This window comes from Hyperolius riggenbachi, chromosome 3, assembly GCF_040937935.1.
Source record: "Hyperolius riggenbachi isolate aHypRig1 chromosome 3, aHypRig1.pri, whole genome shotgun sequence".
In the NCBI taxonomy this organism is placed as follows: Eukaryota; Metazoa; Chordata; class Amphibia; order Anura; family Hyperoliidae; genus Hyperolius; species Hyperolius riggenbachi.
Window position 1 is genome coordinate 444,483,345 of NC_090648.1, and position 20,954 is coordinate 444,504,298.

At 43.6% G+C, this 20,954-nt stretch overlaps 1 protein-coding gene across 2 annotated transcripts in view; it reads right to left on the minus strand.

Moving 5' to 3' along the window:
* Positions 1 to 1,885: 1,885 nt before the first annotated feature.
* The window catches only part of C1QTNF2 (C1q and TNF related 2), a 119,283-nt gene continuing 100,214 nt past the window's right edge, over positions 1,886 to 20,954 (minus strand). For both annotated transcript variants that reach the window (XM_068272968.1, XM_068272969.1), the window contains 2 exons: positions 3,561 to 3,818; positions 1,886 to 2,557 (listed from right to left, as the gene is read on the minus strand). In XM_068272968.1, the coding sequence (XP_068129069.1) occupies positions 1,902 to 2,557; positions 3,561 to 3,810 (906 nt within the window). In that variant the 5' untranslated portion in view covers positions 3,811 to 3,818 and the 3' untranslated portion in view covers positions 1,886 to 1,901. The remainder of the gene's footprint in view (positions 2,558 to 3,560; positions 3,819 to 20,954) is intronic.

The following is a 20,954-nucleotide window of genomic DNA, read 5'->3' on the forward strand; positions in this document are numbered from 1 at the left end:
GCATGGAGCACTTGCAAGCATCTAAATAAATTAGCTAGTAAAGGATTAACCCCCCTGGCGTTATCATTCTTTCTGGATTTTAGTGTCTACAAGCAGTGCAATTTTTTTCATGCTTTTAGATCCAAAAAACCTGTAAAAAAAAATCATGCTGCTAGGGAAATCGGCAGCAGCCCCAGCAATCACTCACCTCCCTGAGCTCCAGCGCTGCAGTTTTCCCTCCGTCCTCTGTCTGGGTGGTGCTGTAACCCAATAGTGAGATTGCCAGCTGTCATCATGACGACAGATGGCGATCTCATCAGGGGGAAGCAGAGCCTCGGAGGAGCGGAAGAAGAATGGCGGCCGACCATGGGATCCCCCGGGAGGTGAGTTAAAACGCCCACTGCGCGCTATACTCTGCAGTTACCTCCTGGCTGCTACCACGAGTTCAGCTTGGGGATACCGCTCCTGGCATGTTTTTCATACCCCGAGCTGAACTCGTGATTACCGCTAAGGAAGTTAAGGCTAGATTCACACTTTAGATGCGTTGCTTAATTGCAGAATGCTTTTTTCAATGGGATGCAATTTGACACTACTCAATGCATTGAATCTAAGTGTGAATCCAGCCTTAAAGGGACTCTGAGCAGTAACTAAAATCAAAATCTGAACTTACCTGGGGCTTTCTCCAGCCCACCGTAGGTCGGGAGGTCCCTCTGCGTCCTTCTGGCTCTTTTCCCAGGCCCTGGTCAGAAATGGCTCCCCGGCGGCTCCCGGCGACACTGGGCCCGAGTGTCGGGCTCCTTCTTCCTGAAAGGTGACATCAGTCGTCATCGCGGCAGCCGGCGTGACAGTACTGCGCATGCGCGGTTTAATCACGCATACGAAGTACTGTCACGCCGGCCACCGTGATGAGGCGGCCGGCGTGGTGATGACTCACGTCACCTTTCAGGAAGAAGGAGCCCGACACTTGGGCCCAGTGTCACCGGGAGCCGCCGGAGAGCCATTTCTGACCAGGGCCTGGGAGAAGAGCCAGGTGGACGCCAAGGGACCTCCCGACCTACGGTGGGCTGGAGAAAGCCCCAGGTAAGTTCAGACTTTGATTTTAGTTACTGCTCGTAGTCCCTTTAAGGGTAGGTAGGAGGTGAACATTTCTGTTGTTGCTGTTTTTGGTGCTATTTGTATTTGTATTTGGTATATGAGGTCAGTTGAGGTCACTTTTACTAAATTTACTTTATAGGACTTCTATAACTCAATGTTGAAATTCTGAAGCATAAAGGTATTAGTGCCAAAAACCAAAGTATCAATAATGTATTGCTTATTAGTATAAAAAACGGGTAAAATAAGATTGCTTTTCATAATTTCTTTTACCATCAGCTCTGCGCACAGTTGTGGGACTGCGCTGATTTGGAAAGGCCATGTTACCTTCCAGTTAACAGCATAGCTGTTTCTTGAACCTTCTGGAAGGAGTAATGTAAAGGGCTAGTTCAGACAAAAGTGATCTGCAATATAAAAGGCAACTAGGAGGTAAGCCACCTCCTGGCTTTATTGATTTTTTCCTGGACTCCATTGAAGGGATCACAGTTCCCGGTAGTCACACATTACGTTTTTTTGTTGATTCTGCTCATCTCCTTGCATTGTAAATAATGATAATAAATAAGCTGTACAAGGAGAATGGGCTCAGCATAACACCCAGTAAAGGTGTGCAGGACCAGAGGTCTAAACAGAGACTTCACCACATAAGTCCTAGAAGACATGAAAATTGGAGGAACCTGCCCAGAATGTCCTAGTTTTGGGTTAAAGCAACTTGAAAACAATTTGGTTATAAATCAGCATAAATATTATATCATACGAAATGGTCCATCAGTTTTTACAGTAGGTCAAGTTTCCTATAATATAAAGTTACAAATAATTTTCTTCTCCATGCCTCAGCTCACTCCTGCTGTGTCTTTAATTGTGTTCTTATTTTCCTTCACTTCATCAACATATTCCTGCTCAGGGTAGATGAGGAACCCTGTAAACAAACTATCTGTCCAGTAGGGGTCATAGAAGAGTCCATTCTGGTCGGAGTAAAAGATCTGTAGCCACACCTCATCTCCTGCCTTCAGTGGAAGAATGGTAGAGCCTGATGCAATGTCATGGTTCCCAGTGTTGGCATCGAACGTCTTTATCTTGTATTGCCCATTGTGAACCAGTCCAATGGCCAAGTGCTTGTTGGCCAGAGTGATGTCATATGTGAAGAAATAAACACCAGGTATGCTACAGACGTATTTCCCACTAGTGGCATTATAGTGTCCTCCTTCATTCATGAGGACTTTATCAAACTTGATAGGTAGACGTTCTTTGGGGTAACTTTTTGTGACAGCAACAGAAAAGGCTGACTTCGCTTTTTTTGAGCCGCAAGTGCATGGGCCTGGCATCCCCACATCCCCTTTCCTTCCTTTCAGTCCCTTGGTTCCTGTTTGCCCTAGCTTCCCAGTATCCCCACGAATGCCTTTTGGACCTCTTGGGCCACCTCTTCCAATGGCTCCTTGCTTGCCCTTGCCGCCTTGTTTTCCTTGATTGCCAACTCTGCCAGGGGTACCTGCAAAAGCCAGATAGCATCTTATTTCAATATTTTTTTTGTTTTGTTTTTTTTAAGAAAGCCACAATGCTCACAGCCAATGTATACTCCAAGTTGTATCAGATCCATCAATTACTTGAATAGAAGGGGCCTAATTCACATACTGCTGGCAATACTACCAGTACTAACAGCAGCAAGATAATGTGCATTGCACAGTAAGATCACTAAAATACTTTTTTCCCCTCTGGATGGCCTGTTTATCATGGAGTGAATTTATGTGATAATATAGTAATGTCCTTTTTTTCTTCAGATTCTAGTTTTGGAAATTAAGGAGTGGGATTAGTAATCTTTTAGGACTTTCACTGCTGTCCCCATGTACCAGTTGGAGAATTTTCAAAATATGTTTTATATGATGCGCATTCCTCCCAACGTTTTGAGTTGAGAAACAGGGACACTTAAGCCACACCCCTGATCACGCCCCTGGTCACACCCCTAGTCACGCATACCATAAAGATTTCATAATAAAAATATGTTGTTTTATAATTCAAACCACACTGTTCCTTTCTATCCTGGTACATTTTCCTTCATATTAACATTGTAAAATTAGTAATATATCAATTAAAAGGATGGGAATGAAGTTTAGAGTCAATCAAACACATTTTTGAGTAGAAAAATACCCATATTTATATAGAAAGAGGAACAAAGTCCTGAAAAATGGACAAATGAGGAGGAAAGAGGGACAGAGGGGTGCAGGGCTGCCAAAGAGGGACTGTCCCTTCAAAAGAGGGACAGTTGGGAGCTATGACTGATGCGGTCTGTATTTCTCTTGCAGAGATCCCTCCTCTTCCTGTTTAGACAGGAAGTGACAGTAATTCTCGCAGATTAGAATCCAAGACAGCAATGAAAAATTGAAGAGCAGTTGTAACATTTTACCATACTATCTAGGACTATGATACCATTTTCCCACAAAGACATACAGTATATGCAAAACATAATAAAAAACCATCACTTATAACAGCCATACCATCATCTCCCTTTTCTCCTTTGTCTCCATCCTTTCCATCTTTGCCATCCTTCCCAGGAAATCCAATTCTTCCAACAGTGCCAGTGGATCCAGGATGTCCAGGCATCCCCGGGGGTCCCGGTGGTCCTGGTAAGCTACAGAACATCTCAGAGTTTCCCTTCGAGTAGTGTAACTCGCCCTTGGCAGCACTAGAGAACAGGTTGTCTGATGACCACTGAATCGCCCACATGAGGAGCATCAACAAAATCATGGCTCAACCTGTGATGAGATTGGGAAAGTTTAGAAAAGAAAAGAAAGATTAGAAAAAGCAAAGAAAATGTACAAACTTCATGATTTCCAACAGAACTGTGTAACACAGGAGTGATAAAGTATCCTCTCCTTTATTAAGGACCAGCTAAATATTCTGGATATTATTTATTTATATATTTATTGTATTTATAAAGCACCAACATATATTGCAGCACTGAAAGGCGTTGGAACCACTTTTGGGTTTTACGGTTTGTTGCTTGATATGGGAGAATTACATTTTTTTTTACAATGTTCATGTATAAATTATTTAGTCACTGTATGCCATTATAAAATCTTTTCTCTCCCCGATGTATTATTTGAAATGTATCACAGGCGGAACCATCTTTAGTACTGGCAGGTGCAGCTCTGCGGAATGTTCATTTACTGAGATAGTGGGAAGGCAGGGCTACATGGCAATATATAGCTATAGGAATTGTTTCTGATGCTAAAATCAGGATATTTCACGTAAAAGTGGGTATTCTGAATAATTTACTACATTCTACTATAAGTTGTTACAATTCCTCTTTAACTATTTCTTACTTTATTGTAGATGGTGGGAAAGAATGAATACTCCCATTACGTTTTAATATCTTATACCCAGGACTAGCAGTCATGGAGGTCCAAAAATGAGGAAAAATTTCCCCATCAGGGTCACAGATGACAGTAAAACTCAAAATAGATTTTAACTCCTTTCATCACCATCCATCACTAAAATAGGCTTCCCTCCAGCTTAATAAAGAATGATTGATCTTATTATTGTCCTACTATTATGTTTCCTTTGTTTGATTTTACTTGGCAGTTTTCCGCAAGGCTATGTTAAGCACTGAATCTGGTGTAATGTCCATACAGATCACAACTGAATTCAGAATTGGTGTCTCACAACAGCACACGTGTCGGCATGCACTGTACCTTGTTACCATTCCTTTGAGAAACACGTGTAATGTGCATTGTCCAGTGGTGCACAGATTGGCATGCATTATTATAACAGAGCCAACACACCGAGTCAACACGGCAATATGAATCGGCCCCTTGTGTGGCCATTATGTTATAACACACCGCAACGTGCATAGTGTGAGCCCACCCTAAAGTTGGTAGTACAACCAGCAGTATGATATTATAGCAGTACCTTCAGACTCCACTACACACATCATGTCTTGGATAGAACATTATATGATGTCCCTGAAATGGGACATCATAGCACACAATATTTTAATCTCACACTTTCTACCATGTATTACTAATTGGATTTTGAGAACAAAATGATGTGCAAAGCAGAAGAGTCAGCATAGCTACTTGTTGCCAGGAAATTAACTACAGGGAGTGCAGAATTATTAGGCAAATTAGTATTTTGACCACATCATCCTCTTTATGCATGTCGTCTTACTCCTAGCTGTATAGGCTCGAAAGCCTACTACCAATTAAGCATATTAGGTGATGTGCATCTCTGTAATGAAAAGGGGTGTGGTCTAATGACATCAACACGCTATATCAGGTATGCATAATTATTAAGCAACTTCCTTTCCTTTGGAAAAATGGGTCAAAAGAAGGACTTGACAGGCTCGGAAAAGTCAAAAATAGTGAGATATCTTGCAAAGGGATGCAGCACTCTTAAAATTGCAAAGCTTCTGAAGCATGATCATCGAATAATCAAGGGTTTCATTCAAAATAGTCAACAGGGTCGCAAAAAGCGTGTTGAAAAACCAAGGCTCAAAATAACTGCCCATGAACTGAGAAAAGTCAAGTGTGCAGCTGCCAAGATGCCACTTGCCACCAGTTTGGCCATATTTCAGAGCTGCAACATCACTGGAGTTCCCAAAAGCACAAGGGCCTCGATTCATAAAACATTACCTCATGCGGTAATGCTGAAAACAGCAGACTTTACCGACCACTTAGCAAAAAGTCAATTCATAAAGGCTGTTACCGCATGAAAAGCTGACATTACCGACCAGGGAGCTAAATTACCGACTTGGCTGCAGTTACCGACAACACATGTCAGTAAATTGTCAGCAAATGTCAATTCATAAAGCCTTGAACATGCGGTAAGCCTGGCGGTAGTTACCGACACCTCTGGTGAGGTCTTAACAAGTTACCGACAGCTCTGACAGCTCTGATTAATGCAAAGTGCAGAGATCCGAAAGTCTGTTTGATTCATCTGTGGAGAGAGCCAAAGAGCCCTCTGTGTGAATCATTTCAGCAGGCAGGGAAAGACTGTGTGACTCATCTGTCTGAGTCATCAGTGGAAAGAGCCGGCTGTGAGAGTAATTTCTTCAGGCAGGGAAAGACTGTGTGACTCATCTGTCTGAGTCATCAGTGGGAGAGCCAGAGAGAGCCGTCTGTGTGATTCATTTCTGCAGGGCAAAGAGGGAATTGGGACACTGCTCTACTCTACCGCTCAATGGGCTGCGGTAATTTACCGACCTCCAAGGGCAGCTGGGGAAATCTTTATGAATTAGCACACAGACCGGGAAAATACCGAGTGCGGTATTTTCCCGACAAGATTTTTGTTATCGCACTGCTGTTTATGAATCGAGGCCAAGGTGTGCAATACTTAGAGACATGGCCAAGGTAAGAAAGGCTGAAAGATGACCACCACTGAACAAGACACACAAGCTGAAACGCCAAGACTGGGCCAAGAAATATCTCAAGACTGATTTTTCTAAGGTTTTATGGACCAATGAAATGAGAGAGAGTCTTGATGGGCCAGATGGATGGGCCCGTGGCTGGATTGGTAAAGGGCAGAGAGCTCCAGTCCGACTCAGACGCCAGCAAGGTGGAGGTGGAGTACTGGTTTGGGCTGGTATCATCAAAGATGAGCTTGTGGGGCCTTTTCGGGTTGAGGATGGAGTCAAGCTCAACTCCCAGTCCTACTGCCAGTTTCTGGAAGACACCTTCTTCAAGCAGTGGTACAGGAAGAAGTCTGCATCCTTCAAGAAAAACATGATTTTCATGCAGGACAATGCTCCATCACTTGCGTTCAAGTACTCCACAGCGTGGCTGGCAAGAAAGGGTATAAAAGAATAAAAACTAATGACATGGCCTCCTTGTTCACCTGATCTGAACCCCATTGAGAACCTGTGGTCCAACATAAAAAGTGAGATTTACAAGGAGGGAAAACAGTACACCTCTCTGAACAGTGTCTGGGAGGCTGTGGTTGCTGCTGCATGCAATGTTGATGGTGAACAGATCAAAACACTGACAGAATCCATGGATGGCAGGCTTTTGAGTGTCCTTGCAAAGAAAGGTGGCTATATTGGTCACTGATTTGTTTTTGTTTTGTTTTTGAATGTCAGAAATGTATATTTGTGAATGTTAAGATGTTATATTGCTTTCACTGGTAAAAAATAAATAATTGAAATGGGTATATATTTGTTTTTTGTTAAGTTGCCTAATAATTATGCACAGTAATAGTCACCTGCAAACACAGATATCCCCCTAAAATAGCTAAAGCTAAAAACAAACTAAAAACTACTTTCAAAAATATTCAGCTTTGATATTAATGAGTTTTTTGGGTTCATTGAGAACATGGTTGTTGTTCAATAATAAAATTATTCCTCAAAAATACCACTTGCCTAATAATTCTGCACTCCCTGTACGGTCCACAACCCATAATAGAAGAAACAGAATGAACATTTAGCAGTATACCAGTGCAAACATACAAGTCACGATCTCTCCTGATAAAGGTGCCCGCACTGACCTGTGCCAGATCTCCACCATGGAGAACACTGGACAAAAAGTGCTAAAAGTGTTAAGGCTCATACACACCTACCAACAATCTGTCCAACTATCTGCCAAACTTGTCTGTTAAGCCCCATACAACTTTTGTTGTGAAAGTTGTGAGTCTTTTGCTATTGTTCAAACAGCTGATAAAACTGATAATAGCAACAAAGAAATAGAATGGTCTGGCACTATGGTTGTAGGCAACAATAACAAACACAAGATCTTCATGTGGTGAAGAACATGACACAATTGGGCAAACACAGCATACAAGTGTAAAATGTGTCATAGCATGGTGGTTTTGTGGTGTCCAGGTGTGGTAGGGAGGCAGCAGGTGTGGGTGCCGGTAAGGTGCATGGCCTGACGACCAACTGTTGGATTGACTTCTTATTAGTCTTATCAGTTTTTTGAACAATAGTAAAATACTTTTTTTAGTTGTTTCAACTTGTTTCACAACAAAAGCTGTTTGACAATTGTGTGAATGGGGCTAAACAGACAAGTTTGGTAGAAAGTTGGACAGATAGTTGGTAGGTGTGTATGAGCCTTTAAGTGGCAAGTGTTTAACCAGTTCAGGACCATAGGCTTACAACCCCCTAGTGACCAGGCTATTTTTTACAAAATAGGGCTCTGCAGCTTTAATAGCTTGCTACCACACAGCACACAAATGAATACACCCCCCTTTTCTGCCCACCAACAGAGATTTATGTTGGTGGGCTCTGATCGCTTGTGCAATGTTTATTTATTAGTATATATTTTTTTAAATAAATTTGTCAATTTTACAGTTTTTTTTACCCACCTTCCTCCCTCTCCCCACCAGCCAATCACGACGATCAGCTCTCAAAGACATCAGCCTATGAGAGTTGATCGCTCTCTGAGCCTCTCCAGGGGGACAGCCGAGTGACACTGCTGTCCCCAGTACAGCGCTGCCGTAGATCCCAGCACTGTACAATGTAAATAGACTTTGCTGTCTAACTGTCTCCTAGCGGCGATCGCTGCTGGTACAATGATGACGGAGTGGAGCTCCGTCACTCAAGCGGGGATGCGCGCACATGGGCGCATGCGATCCCCTGCAAAACCCCGCCCCAGGACTTCACGCCTTTCGGCATAGGCGGTCCTGGCTGCCACCTTCCGGACACCTATCGGCGTTAGGCGGTCAGGAAGGAGTCTCCGGGTATGGTGATGATGGCAAATTGTATTTATACACTTCTCATTCTGATTACTAAGTACACAAGCAAAGTGGTGGACAGAATAACTGCTTTAGTCGGCGGTGCAGAGCGGGAGATTAGAGAGAACACAGGGACACCGGGAGCCCAATGTTGTGTATATCACTTGATGGAAGATAGTTGTATTGCTAGAAGAACTCATACAAATCTGAGTTTCTAAGGTAAGCAACCACTCAAGAAGGCAATAACACAAAAATCAGGAGAGGAAATAAAGCTGTGGGTAATCCAAGTGAATGCAACTATAGTCATTTTCAGAAATCAAAAATAACTTTATTGAATTCACATAATAATATGAATCTAATTAAAAACACCATGAGATGACCATCCCACCATGTCAACACACACAAACACCACCGCACTGGCCCAATACACACCCACTGCTGGGGAAAAGGACAAATATGGGGATTTTGGCTGCTCAGTAAACACAGCAATATGCTGCATCAAAGTCCACCTTGGTAAGGCAAATGACAGTCTCCACCAATAAGCTGAGGAAATAGATAGCAAGCAGTTCATGTGTATGTGGGTTAACACTGTAAGCTAATAAAGCGAATGAGGAGCAGCAAGCTAATTATGCATATAGAGGTCCCATCTTCAATATTAATGACGCCAGGTGTACGGCTACGGCTGCTCGGGTATCATAAGCAAAGTAAGCAAAGCAATGTCCACAAGACAGCTAGCAGCAATAGCGACAGGTAGACCAGCAGATGCTGTGTGACACGCAGATACGTCCCCGTCCACTCAAGAAGGCATGTGGGGAAGTACTGTCCCCACTCGGCCACGGTAAAGGGGGTGATCACATCTCCAAAAATAGAATGTTATAGTACAAACATAACATTTATCCCCCCCCCCCCCCAACAAGAGTTGATAATGTAGGAAAAGACAACAACTGCTTGTCAGGATCTCTCCTGGAACATGTCCTGTCGGTTGCAGTGGAACGGCAACCAGGCAGTTCTGATTTCTCTGCATGCATTCTGTTGTTTATTTTTGATTGCATTCACAATAAGTGTCATTACCATCTGCACTCACTCTGCAGTTCAGAGCAGCTCAGGATACAGTCATGAATCCACCTATGGCTTGCTGCAGCTGAACTGCAGCCAGACAGCTCTGAATTCCTTACCTGCATGTTGCTTTATAATATTGCATGCATTTGTAATGAGGGTCCTTTCTATCTGCAGTCAGCCTGCAGTCTTCAATCAGACTAGCACAGGATTGAGTGATTACCATACAGCTGAGTGGACATTTGCATGTCTGCTCTCATTGGGTGATGTTCACAGAAAAGTCTCCTCCTCCTCTCACACCTTGTCTGTCATAGATTTCAGCTTTGTCTTAGCTACTTGCTGGGGTCCATGTTTGAATCATGAATTACCTTGTCTTCCCTTGCCTTGTTTAGCCTTGCTTGTGGACATCATTGTCCTTCTAGTCCTGCTAGTCTCTGGACACAGCCATCACTACTTAGGTGATTGGCTAGCACTCCAGCCAGTTCAGATCCTGTAGGCGTGACTATAGTTGTGGTTGCTATTAGTTAAGCTCCTTCCTGTTTGTCTTGTTTGTGCCTGTGTGGATGTTTGCTATCGCTGTAGTTGCGATTAGATTGGCAAACATTCCTTCCTGTCTGTTTGTCTTTCTTTATCTATTCAGTGTGGTGGACATCAGATGTTCAGTGCTGCGGTCGCACTGAGCAACCATTGTGTCTCGTTTATTGTGGCGGTTATCGCAAGCTCAGAGCTGCGGTCGCTCTGAGCAACTTCGCTCTCTAGTCTATAGCTTCTGTAGAGTTGACAGCGGCTTGCTCAATAACTTGCTGTATCTTCATAGCTCCTGTAGACTTGACAGCTGCCTGCTCACCAACTTGCTGTATTATCATAGCTCCTGATGTGATCTGTGTAATCTCCTCCACATGTGCATTCCGCACTACAGTCTGAAATTACCCTGCAAGGTTTGTCTTGCCTAGTGGGTTCTGGTAGTACTCGTCTTCCTGGCCTCAGCCTCTATACCTTGCACCCTGAAGTCCTGTGGGGTAACCGTAGTTGGGTAGGCATACTGGTCTCCCATTCACATGGGGGCTTGGCGTATAGATGAAGAACGTGGTATTAGATTGGGATATAGAGGCTGAAGGAAGACCTGAGATCTGCCAGGCCTTACACTGCTAAAGGCACCTAAAAATTTATTTAACAATTAAAAACTGTTTAAAAGGAAGGCAAGTGTTGGCTTATCTTCACACGCATCAACAAGTCAAGTCAGTTTTTTATTAAAATATTGCACAAAAAGACAGACAATGCATTTCCCGGTTCAGGGACGCTTCCGTGGGTCAATAAAGTACTGAGTCTTCAGTGTAAAAGTCTTCAGTGCCTTACAGCACATTTCCTACCCTCTCTGGATTCAGCAAATGGTCTGGTCTGTTATGAATGACCATGTGACATCCACTCTAGGAGATCAATAAAGGCCAGACTACATTTCTCAGCTCAAGCTCTGGAGGTCTGAGTGAAGAGGTACTTAGCTGCAGGCAAAGATAACACTTAGGATTAACACCGATCAACACAACTGCTTTAATAATTTGCCTTGTGCAGTTTTAAGTTTAGTTGGCCTTTAACCACTTCCCCTCCCATGTGAATGAATGCCATCGTCTATGAGACGGCACCGTCATTCACAAAACCCGATAGTTACACATCCACGCATTGCTTCCTCTTTGTGTAGTAATACTACGCATAGGAAAGTTTTGTGCAAGGATATCATGTGGCCAAAAAGTAAAATTACATCAAAAAACATTTTTTAAATAAAAAGACCTATTTTCACATTTTAAATGAACCCCTTACCTCCCACACTCCCCAATAGTTACCCCAATTTTATTTTTGTAAAAAAATCAAATAAACAAACAAACACAGAACACTTATATTGCGCTTTTCTCCTGGCGGACTCAAAGCGCCAGAGCTGCAGCCACTAGGACGCGCTCTATAGGCAGTAGCAGTGTTAGGGAGACTGGCCCAAGGTCTCCTACTGAATAGGTGCTGGCTTACTGAACAGGCAGAGCCGAGATTCGAACCCTGGTCTCCTGTGTCAGAGGCAGAGCCCTCAACCATTACTCCACTTCAGCCAAATAAAACATCTACAATTTAAAAAAAATACATAAAAAGTTACCTTAGGAACTGAACTTTTTTTTTTTAAATATGTATGTGAAGAGGGTATATTACCGTTACTTTATAAATTTTGGGCTTGTAATTAGGGATGGACACAAAACTGAAAAAAATCACCTTTATTCCCAAATAAAATATTGGCACCATACATTGTACTAGGGAAAAATTGTAAACGTTGCAATAACCAGGACAAATGGGCAAATAAAATGTGTGGGTTTTAATTACCGTAGCATGTATTATTTTAAAACTAGAATGGCCGATAACTAAGAGATAATGAATTTTTCCATGTTTTTCTTATTTTTCCTGTTAAAACTATTTTTGAATAAAATAATTTTTAACAAAAAGTACTCCCCAAAGAAAGCCTAATTGGTGGCCGAAAAAAACAAGTTATAGATAATTTTTTTGTGATAAGTAGTAATAAAGTTATAGGCGAATGAATGGAAGGAGCGCTGACAGGTGAAAATTGCTCTGGTTTTTTAAGAAGAAAAACCATTTGAGGCAGTGGGGGTGCAGAGGTAGCGCCTGCATCAAGGCCCTTGGGCCAGAGAAGCCCCAAAGTGTCCACCCTCTATCACAGTATTAGCTCTCTATTGGTCCTGTGCTTGTAAATAATCACTTCTATAGATGTTTTGAATAGTGGTAGTCCTTAACACACTGTTCGCCATCCCCTTCTTGCAACTCTGACACTGTGGTTGTCCTTGGAAGTTTTGGTAAGCCATATCAATTGTTATGTATAGAGTGCTTGGGGGGGAGCCCATGTAAAACTTGCACCGGGGCCCATAACTCCTTAGCTACGCCACTGCTTGGAGTTGGAGTTGAAGTGGTTGAATACTGAAATCCACAATCCTTAACATCCTTAAAGAGACACTGAAGCGAAAAAAAAAAATGATATAATGATTTGTATATGTAGTACAGCTAAGAAATAAAACATTATGAGCAGAGACAGAAGTCTAATTGTTTCCAGTACAAGAAGAGTTAGGAAACTCCAGTTGTTGTCTCTATGCAAAAAAGCCATTAAGCTCTTCGACTTTCAAAGTCGTGGAGAGGGCTGTCTTCTGACTTTTATTATCTCAACTGTAAGTAAACAAATGTCTTTTCCTCTGCCAGAGGAGAGGTCATTAGTTCACAGACTGCTCTGAAAAAATCATTTTGAATGCTGAGTGTTGTGTAATCTGCACATATTATAGAATGATGCAATGTTAGAAAAAACACTATATACCTGAAAATAAAGATATGAGAATATTTTCTTTGCTGCTAATCTTCTAGTAATTATTCATAGTACACAACCAATTCATTATATCATATATATTTTTTTCGCTTCAGTGTCTCTTTAAAAACTATGCATAACCTTTGTTGCTCAAGTAAATACTTTATAAGCAAGTTGTATGGCCAAAAAAGAGGATTTTGTAAAAGAAGCTACATTGGTTATTAGCTGTACGGATCCCAGAATATATATAGTATTTAGAAATAGAGGGGCCGTTCCGTTTGTTTACATTGCACATAGTAAACACAGATGGTGAAATAATGTGATGCACAGCTTCCTGTTTCAACTAATCTTTATTAAAAATATGTGGACTGTTCATATAAACATTTTCCATGACAAAAGTGCCAAGTGAATGGTAACAAACGTTAAAGCACACCTCCGGGAAAAGGAGTAACTATACTGTCTAATATCTTGCTACTCATATTGAAGGATCAAGATGAGGATATGGGAAGCCTCTGGACCATCTCCCATACCTATTGCAAGCTCTGTTGGGCAGGGTACTCCTCTTCTGGTATATTATTAGGCTGCTTAGGTCAAGTTTGTAATATACTCTCCTTATGTAATGAGCAGCATTGTGCAATATGTTCATGCTTTAAGAAGTATTTATTATTATTATTAAAATACGCAATCTCTGTTCTACTAACAGTATTCTCTTATCTGCTTCTCTGGTCACCTCTTCTTTCTCCCTTTTACAAGACTTCTCTCAATCCTCTCCCCTCCTCTAGAACACATTCCCTCAACACATCCGCCACTCACCCACACTTATGCAAAGTACACACTTGCGACTATGGTCGTTCCTAACAGCAGCTTAACGATCACTCTGCCGACAATCGGGTAAAGAAGTTTACAGCACGATCATTAAATACAACAACGAACGAGCAATACCGGCGAGAGGAAAAAAAATCAGCTAGGATAGAACATATTGAATGACAATCGTTACAAAACAAAAGTGTGTATAGTTCTCTGCCGATAACAATCGTTACAAGGGAATGTACGCATGCGTCAGAAAGTAACATTTCTACTACTTCCTGTTTATCACGACTTATAATGATCCTTCTATTACTAATGTTTACTATTTGAACTATAGTTTGTATTAAACTTAACTGTGATCTATTGTAAGCCCATCATCTGTTTGCATGCGCACGCTTCTCATTTTAACGTTCCTTTTCTGGAGAACTATCGTTGATATGTGTATAACAGTTGTCTTTTTCAATTGTTGCATTCCAAATCGTTCCTCCCTTGTTCATCGGCTAATTATCGGTTCTTTAGAACAATTGTTATCACAAGTGTGTACTTAGCACTACTCTTTTAAGACGCAATCTGAAAACTCACCTCTTCAGGCAGGACTCTCCTACCCAGGACATTTCAGCCACTGACCACCGTTTCTACCACCCCATACAAAGCTTCCCTTTATCTACTGTCCTATCCCTTACACCTTTAGACTGTAAGGCTTTTTGGGCAGGGCTCCCTACCCTTTTTTCATCACAATGCTGTGTAATCCTCCCACCCCTGTGTAAAAATATGTAGTTAATTTGTTCACTGTATCAGCTGTAATCCAACATTGTCTTGTATTAACGGTTGTATTGTTTATTTTATATTGTTAAACCTTGTATGCTGTTGTACAGCGCCACAGAAGATGCTGGCGCTATATGAATCAATAAAAAGTGCCCACATACTTAGTGGTGCTGATTTATCATAATAATAATGTGTGCTCATAGGTCCAGGAACACTATTACAAACCTGCAATGACTGGAGTCTCCCTTCTCTAATGAAAACATCATGATGATGCCTCCATTGTGCAGCGAGGGGGACAGAGATAAGTATTATTGATTAAGTGTCTGAGTGGGCCCCACTCTTGCTATTTAGTCCTCTACTTTCCTTTCTCTCTGAATAAATTAGTGGCAGATGCTTACATGAGACACTTGACACGGGACATAAAAGACTGATGGATTGCCAAGTCACTACACACTGTTCATCTCCTCAGATCACTCTGCTTGGCTATCAGGAACAGCCGTATAAAGTGCATGAACTGACCGTAACTGAAAACATGTCTCTGCTAAGTTCCAAACATCAAATTGAAAACAGAGGTCTAGCCCGTGTCCCTGCTGTGCAGCGTGTAGGAGGAACCCACTGACAGTATAAGGCGCCTCAGAACTAGAAGTCTGCACACATGTACAATACTTCTGGCTGGGGTTGCATGGCAGGAAATTTAGCTGAGCCCAGAAGCCACATGTCTATGGAAAACCAGGGACAAGTAACAGAGTTACTCCTAGCAATAGATAATTAAAATGTAAAACTCCTCCCAGGGCACAATGGTTTCCCTAGATATATGGAAGTACCTGTCTGTAAGTGCATTGATGCAGTATCGGCCACTTCCTGCACAACAGAAAACTATAAGCTGCAGTCTGCTCAGACAGATTCAGTCTGTACCAGGATGATGCAATCAAGGCAGAAGCAGCCATCCCACCCACAGAGCCTGAACACTGACTTACTTAACACAATAGTTTTATTTATTTACTTAAGTATTTATGTAGCGTCGACATATTACGCAGCACTGTACAGAGTATCTTGTCACAAACTGTCCCTCAGAGGGGCTCACAATCTAATCCCTACCACAGTCATATGTCTATATATGTATCATGTAGTGCATGTATCATAGTCTACAGCCAATTTTAGGGGGAAGCCAATTAACTTATCTGGGGTGTGGGAGGAAACTGGAGTGCCCAGAGGAAACCCACGCAGACACAGGGAGAACATACAAATTCCTTGCAGATGTTGACCTGGCTGGGATACGAACCAGGGACCCAGCGCTGCAAGGCGAGAGCACTAACCACTACACCACCGTGCTGCCTAGTTCTAGCCATGTGATTATTAGTTGCAAAAGCCTCAGTTAACAAAAACAAACAAAAAAAATAAAACAAGTTACAATGAAGCACTAATTACAATGACTAAGTTATTAGATGGCTTTATATTTGCCTGCAGGTTTGCTTTAATTTGACATTAAGCTACTGGCACAGAAATGTATTCATGTCTGTGAATGGGACAGACATGAAGACAATAGGGATGGCTGAATACATTCACCAGCAAATAACGAGTAGCGCAAACGATAAGGGGCCATTCACGCCTGCCCTATACTTTCCCATAGTGCCATGTTCTGACCCTCCACCCTGAAGTCAGGTGGGACAGGATGGCCAGTTAGTCAGACATGATCACCACCTGAGCCACTCCTCTCCCTATAAATGGCTCAATCCCGGCGGCCATTTTCATTCTGCATTAGTCAGTGTAGGGAGAGGCGCTGCTGCTGTAGATAGAAGGACTGTGAGAGATAGGCTGCATTGTGATATTATGCTGTGCAGTGTCGGACTGGGAGGTGGAAAAGCTGAGGAAATCCACTTGCTGGCCAAGCAGCAGTAATCATGTGTCGCTGCTCACAGTGAAGATTTTCTACAGGTTTCTATTGTGAGTGATAACACAGGGTTTCTGCTGCTTGGCCAGCAGGTAGATTTCCTCAGCTTTTCCACCTGCCAGTCTGACACTGGTGTGTGTAGCCGCTTCCTAGGTGCTCTGCTACTTGCAGTTCACCAGCTAGCCCCCCTCCCCCCCCCCACTAGTCCTTTTTAGGATTTTAGGACTCTTCCTGACCACCTAAGTAAGTCCTTTTGAGGATTGACAGTGACATTGACCCTGCTGTACTTATTTCTCAAGCCCCCCCAAGTGTCCCGGATTCTGCAGGACTGTCAAGGGGCGGGGGTGTCCCACTATCCCACGACCCCCCTTATGTCCCGGCCCGCTAGGCAGTGGAGGGAAAAAGTTATTGCGGCACCAGCCACCTAAGTATAAAGCGGGGAGGGAGGCCGACATCACTCCTCCCTCCTTCTCCATCAAGTGCACCCTCCCGAGTCCCCTTGCAGAAAACGCGCAGCGGGCATTTAGTTTACCGGTTTGTATGCTCCGGTGGCTGGCTTTATTCTATTTCCCATGAGACAAAACAGGAAATAGAAAGAAGAAGTCGGCTGGAGTGCACAGACAGGTAAACTAAATGCCCGCTGCACGTTCTCTGCAAGGGGACTCGGGAGGGGGCACTTAATGGAGAGGGAGGGAGGAGTGATGTTGGCCTCCCTCCCCGCATTGCACTTCGGCAGCTGGTGCCGCAATCTTTTCTCTTCCTCTCCACTACTAGAGTGACAAAGTGCACACCCCAGAAAAATAAGAAAGGTGACGTGCCACGGCAAACTCGGTACCACCTGAGTATGATCAGAAGCCAAAAATGTAAAGCCGGCACCGTCAATGCTCTTTTACTTTTATTGAAATGCTGTCATCAAAGATGGATACAAGCGACGTTTCGGAGCATAGGTCCCGCTTCTTTATCAAGCCATGACAGCAACATATAATCACTCAACATTCACAATATATATAGTACATCAAATTCAAATGGAACCAATCAGAGGCTGCCTTATTCGCACAGCCAATCATTGTCCAACCACACAGGGTCGGACTTGATAGGGAACTGTTGGACACTAGAAGTAACCAGTGGAAAGGGTTCTCCTACCTGTGTGGACACATCCGCCCCCAAGCCAGTGTAGTATCCGTGCAGCTACCTGCCGTGACGTAAAGGAGGTACCACCCACCGGTCACACGGACCTGATGGGGAACTACGCCCGGGTAGCAAGGTAGCGTCATATGACTGGGATGATTTGCTGCCACTGATTTAAAAACTTCCTACTGTAAATGTCTGGCTATATTGGTGCATAATGGGAATTTTTTCTCCCATATACTGTTATTGCTCTGCATGGCTTGTTATCATCTCTTGTAGAGGCGACACCTAGATGTAATATGCTATACACTATGTGCCGGGGTCATTGAGATATACGGATACTTATCTATATGGGATAAATTATATATATCGATGTTATGCCCTCGTATATTGTGTCTCACCGTCATTTTTATTTTTTATTTATATTTTTTATATTTTTATATATTCTTTATTTTTTATTCTTTATTTTCTTTTTGTATTAACCCCGTTCGCTTAACAGGTACTGACACTATGTATGGGTGGGGATACCGTATTTTGTAAGTGCAGAGACGTTTCCGTAAAGTATGTGGATACATCTTATCCGTAGCCAGTGTTAGCAGCACCCTAGCGTTTTTCACCATGACAACGCGGCCAGTCCGTAGCCGCTCGTCACAGGGAGATGCAGGGCCGGCTGATTGGTGGATGTTTCCACGTGATCAGCCGGCAAGGGCGGTGACGTCACATCCTGCCCTTAGGAGGTGGACGGATTTGTCCGTCCAGCTTCCTTTGCATCTCCCTTGGTAGCGTCATATGACGCTACCTTGCTACCCGGGCGTAGTTCCCCATCAGGTCCATGTGACCGGTGGGTGGTACCTCCTTTACGTCACGGCAGGTAGCTGCACGGATACTACACTGGCTTGGGGGCGGATGTGTCCACACAGGTAGGAGAACCCTTTCCACTGGTTACTTCTAGTGTCCAACAGTTCCCTATCAGGTCCGACCCTGTGTGGTTGGACAATGATTGGCTGTGCGAATAAGGCAGCCTCTGATTGGTTCCATTTGAATTTGATGTACTATATATATATATTGTGAATGTTGAGTGATTATATGTTGCTGTCATGGCTTGATAAAGGAGCGGGACCTATGCTCCGAAACGTCGCTTGTATCCATCTTTGATGACAGCATTTCAATAAAAGTAAAAGAGCATTGACGGTGCCGGCTTTACATTTGTGGCTCTTTCTCTCCACTGGCACCCTTCAGTCCACTCCCAGAGAGTGGCACCCTGCTTCCTCCTCTCCCCCCAAAGTGGCACCCTTTACTCCACCCAAAGTGGCATCCACCCACTCCTACCCACCCAGGTTGGCACCCTCCTCTCCCCCAGAGTGGCACCCTTCTCCCACTCAAAGTGGCACCCTACCACCCACCCATGTTGGCACCCTCCTCTCCCCCCACAATGGCACCTTCCTACCCACCACTCCTACCCACCCAGAGTGGCACCCTCCTACCCACCCACTCCTACCCACCCATGTTGGCACCCTCCTCTCCCCCCACAATGCCACCCACCCATTCCTACCCACCCAGAGTGGCATCCTCCTTCCTCCTCTCCCCCAGAGTGGCACCCTTCTCCCCAGAGTGGCACCCTCCTCCCCCTCCAGAGTGACACCTTCCTCCTCAGCCACTGGCACCCTCCTCCCCACCCACAGGCACCCTGCTCCTACCCACTGGCACCCTCCTTCCCCTTCCCACCCACTGGCACCTTCCTCCTACCCATTAGCACCCTCCTCCCCACCCACTGGTTCCCTTTCGCACCCACTGGCACCCTCTCCCACCCACTGGCACCCTCCTGCTAAATCTAGGGTGTGGCTTAAGGCCGCATAGGGGGCATGGCTTAAGTGTCCCTCTTTCTCATCCTCCAAAGTTGGGAGGTATGATTTCTTATTGCTACTTTTTTTGTGGTGTGGTGTAGCAACACAACACTCCTATATACAGTACAATGTAGTGTGTGGCTGTGGTACCGTGACATGCCATGTGCTGTTTTACTCCCACACACGACATTCATATGATTGACCATACTGAGTTATTGGTGATATTAGTGTGCTAAAAACCAAACAAACCAGCGTCACAGACATTTATGACAATATCCTTTTGCTGATCATTGCCTTCTGTGTGATTAACGTATACTTTAACTGCATCACATCAACATCTGAGTAACTGCACTGCGTGTGGCTGCGTCACTATTATGGCCCACCATCACTACACAAAAGTGATTAAGTGCCTGACATTTGTGACGCTCTGTGTTGTGTTACTCCCACACAGCATCACAGCAGCACCCTTGTGCCCAACCGTACTTGTTATCGGTGATATCAGTTCCCCCCACCCACCAAAGAAAAAGTGTCACAGACATTTGTGACAATAAGCGCTGGCTGGTCACTGCCTGCTGTGTGATGAATGTGAACTGTTACCGTGTCACATAAACATCTGTGAGTTCTTTTGTACCAAGACCCCGGCTTGTTCCTTAGCTGTAGGGATAGCAGTGTGGTTCCTGGATGATTGATTTCTGCGAAAGCATTTGTATGAACATTTGCTTGTAAGTGTGTGAAGGGTTAACTGACTTTGCTATTTTATTGGCCACACCGCCTTTAGCACCTCCCTAATAACTTATTTAAATGCCCTAACTTGAGGCGATGTGCCTGGATTTATGTGGTTTTTTTTTTCATTTTACTGAGCATGTGCACTCAACTTACTTGGTCGACCATGGTGATGCCTGTTCTGAGTGGAACATGTCCTGTTAAGCCACTGTATGGTCTTGGCCACCGTGCTGCAGCTCAGTTTCAAGGTTATGGCAATCTTCCTATAGTCTAGTTCAGTGTTTCTCAACATTTCATGGGTATGTACCCCTATTGAAAGCCTGTGCTAGCCAAGTACCCCCTGATATGGTAAAAACCAAGTACCCCTTGATTCAAATACACTTAATAGTAGTACTTGATAGTTTTTTCTAAACCATTTCCAAGCATTTGCAATTGTTTTTAATTTGCCCGAAATACTAGTTTGGCTGTTTATATAGGATTTATTATTTTCTGAAACCATACATTTATTAAACTTAATTAAATACATGAAGCCCGAGTACCCCCTGGACCCATCAGAAGTACCCCCTGGGGTACGCTTACCACATGTTGAGAACCTAGGGTCTAGGTCACCTTTATGTAGAGAAACAATTCTTTTTTTAAGATTCTCGGAGAGTTCTCTGCCATGAGGTACCTG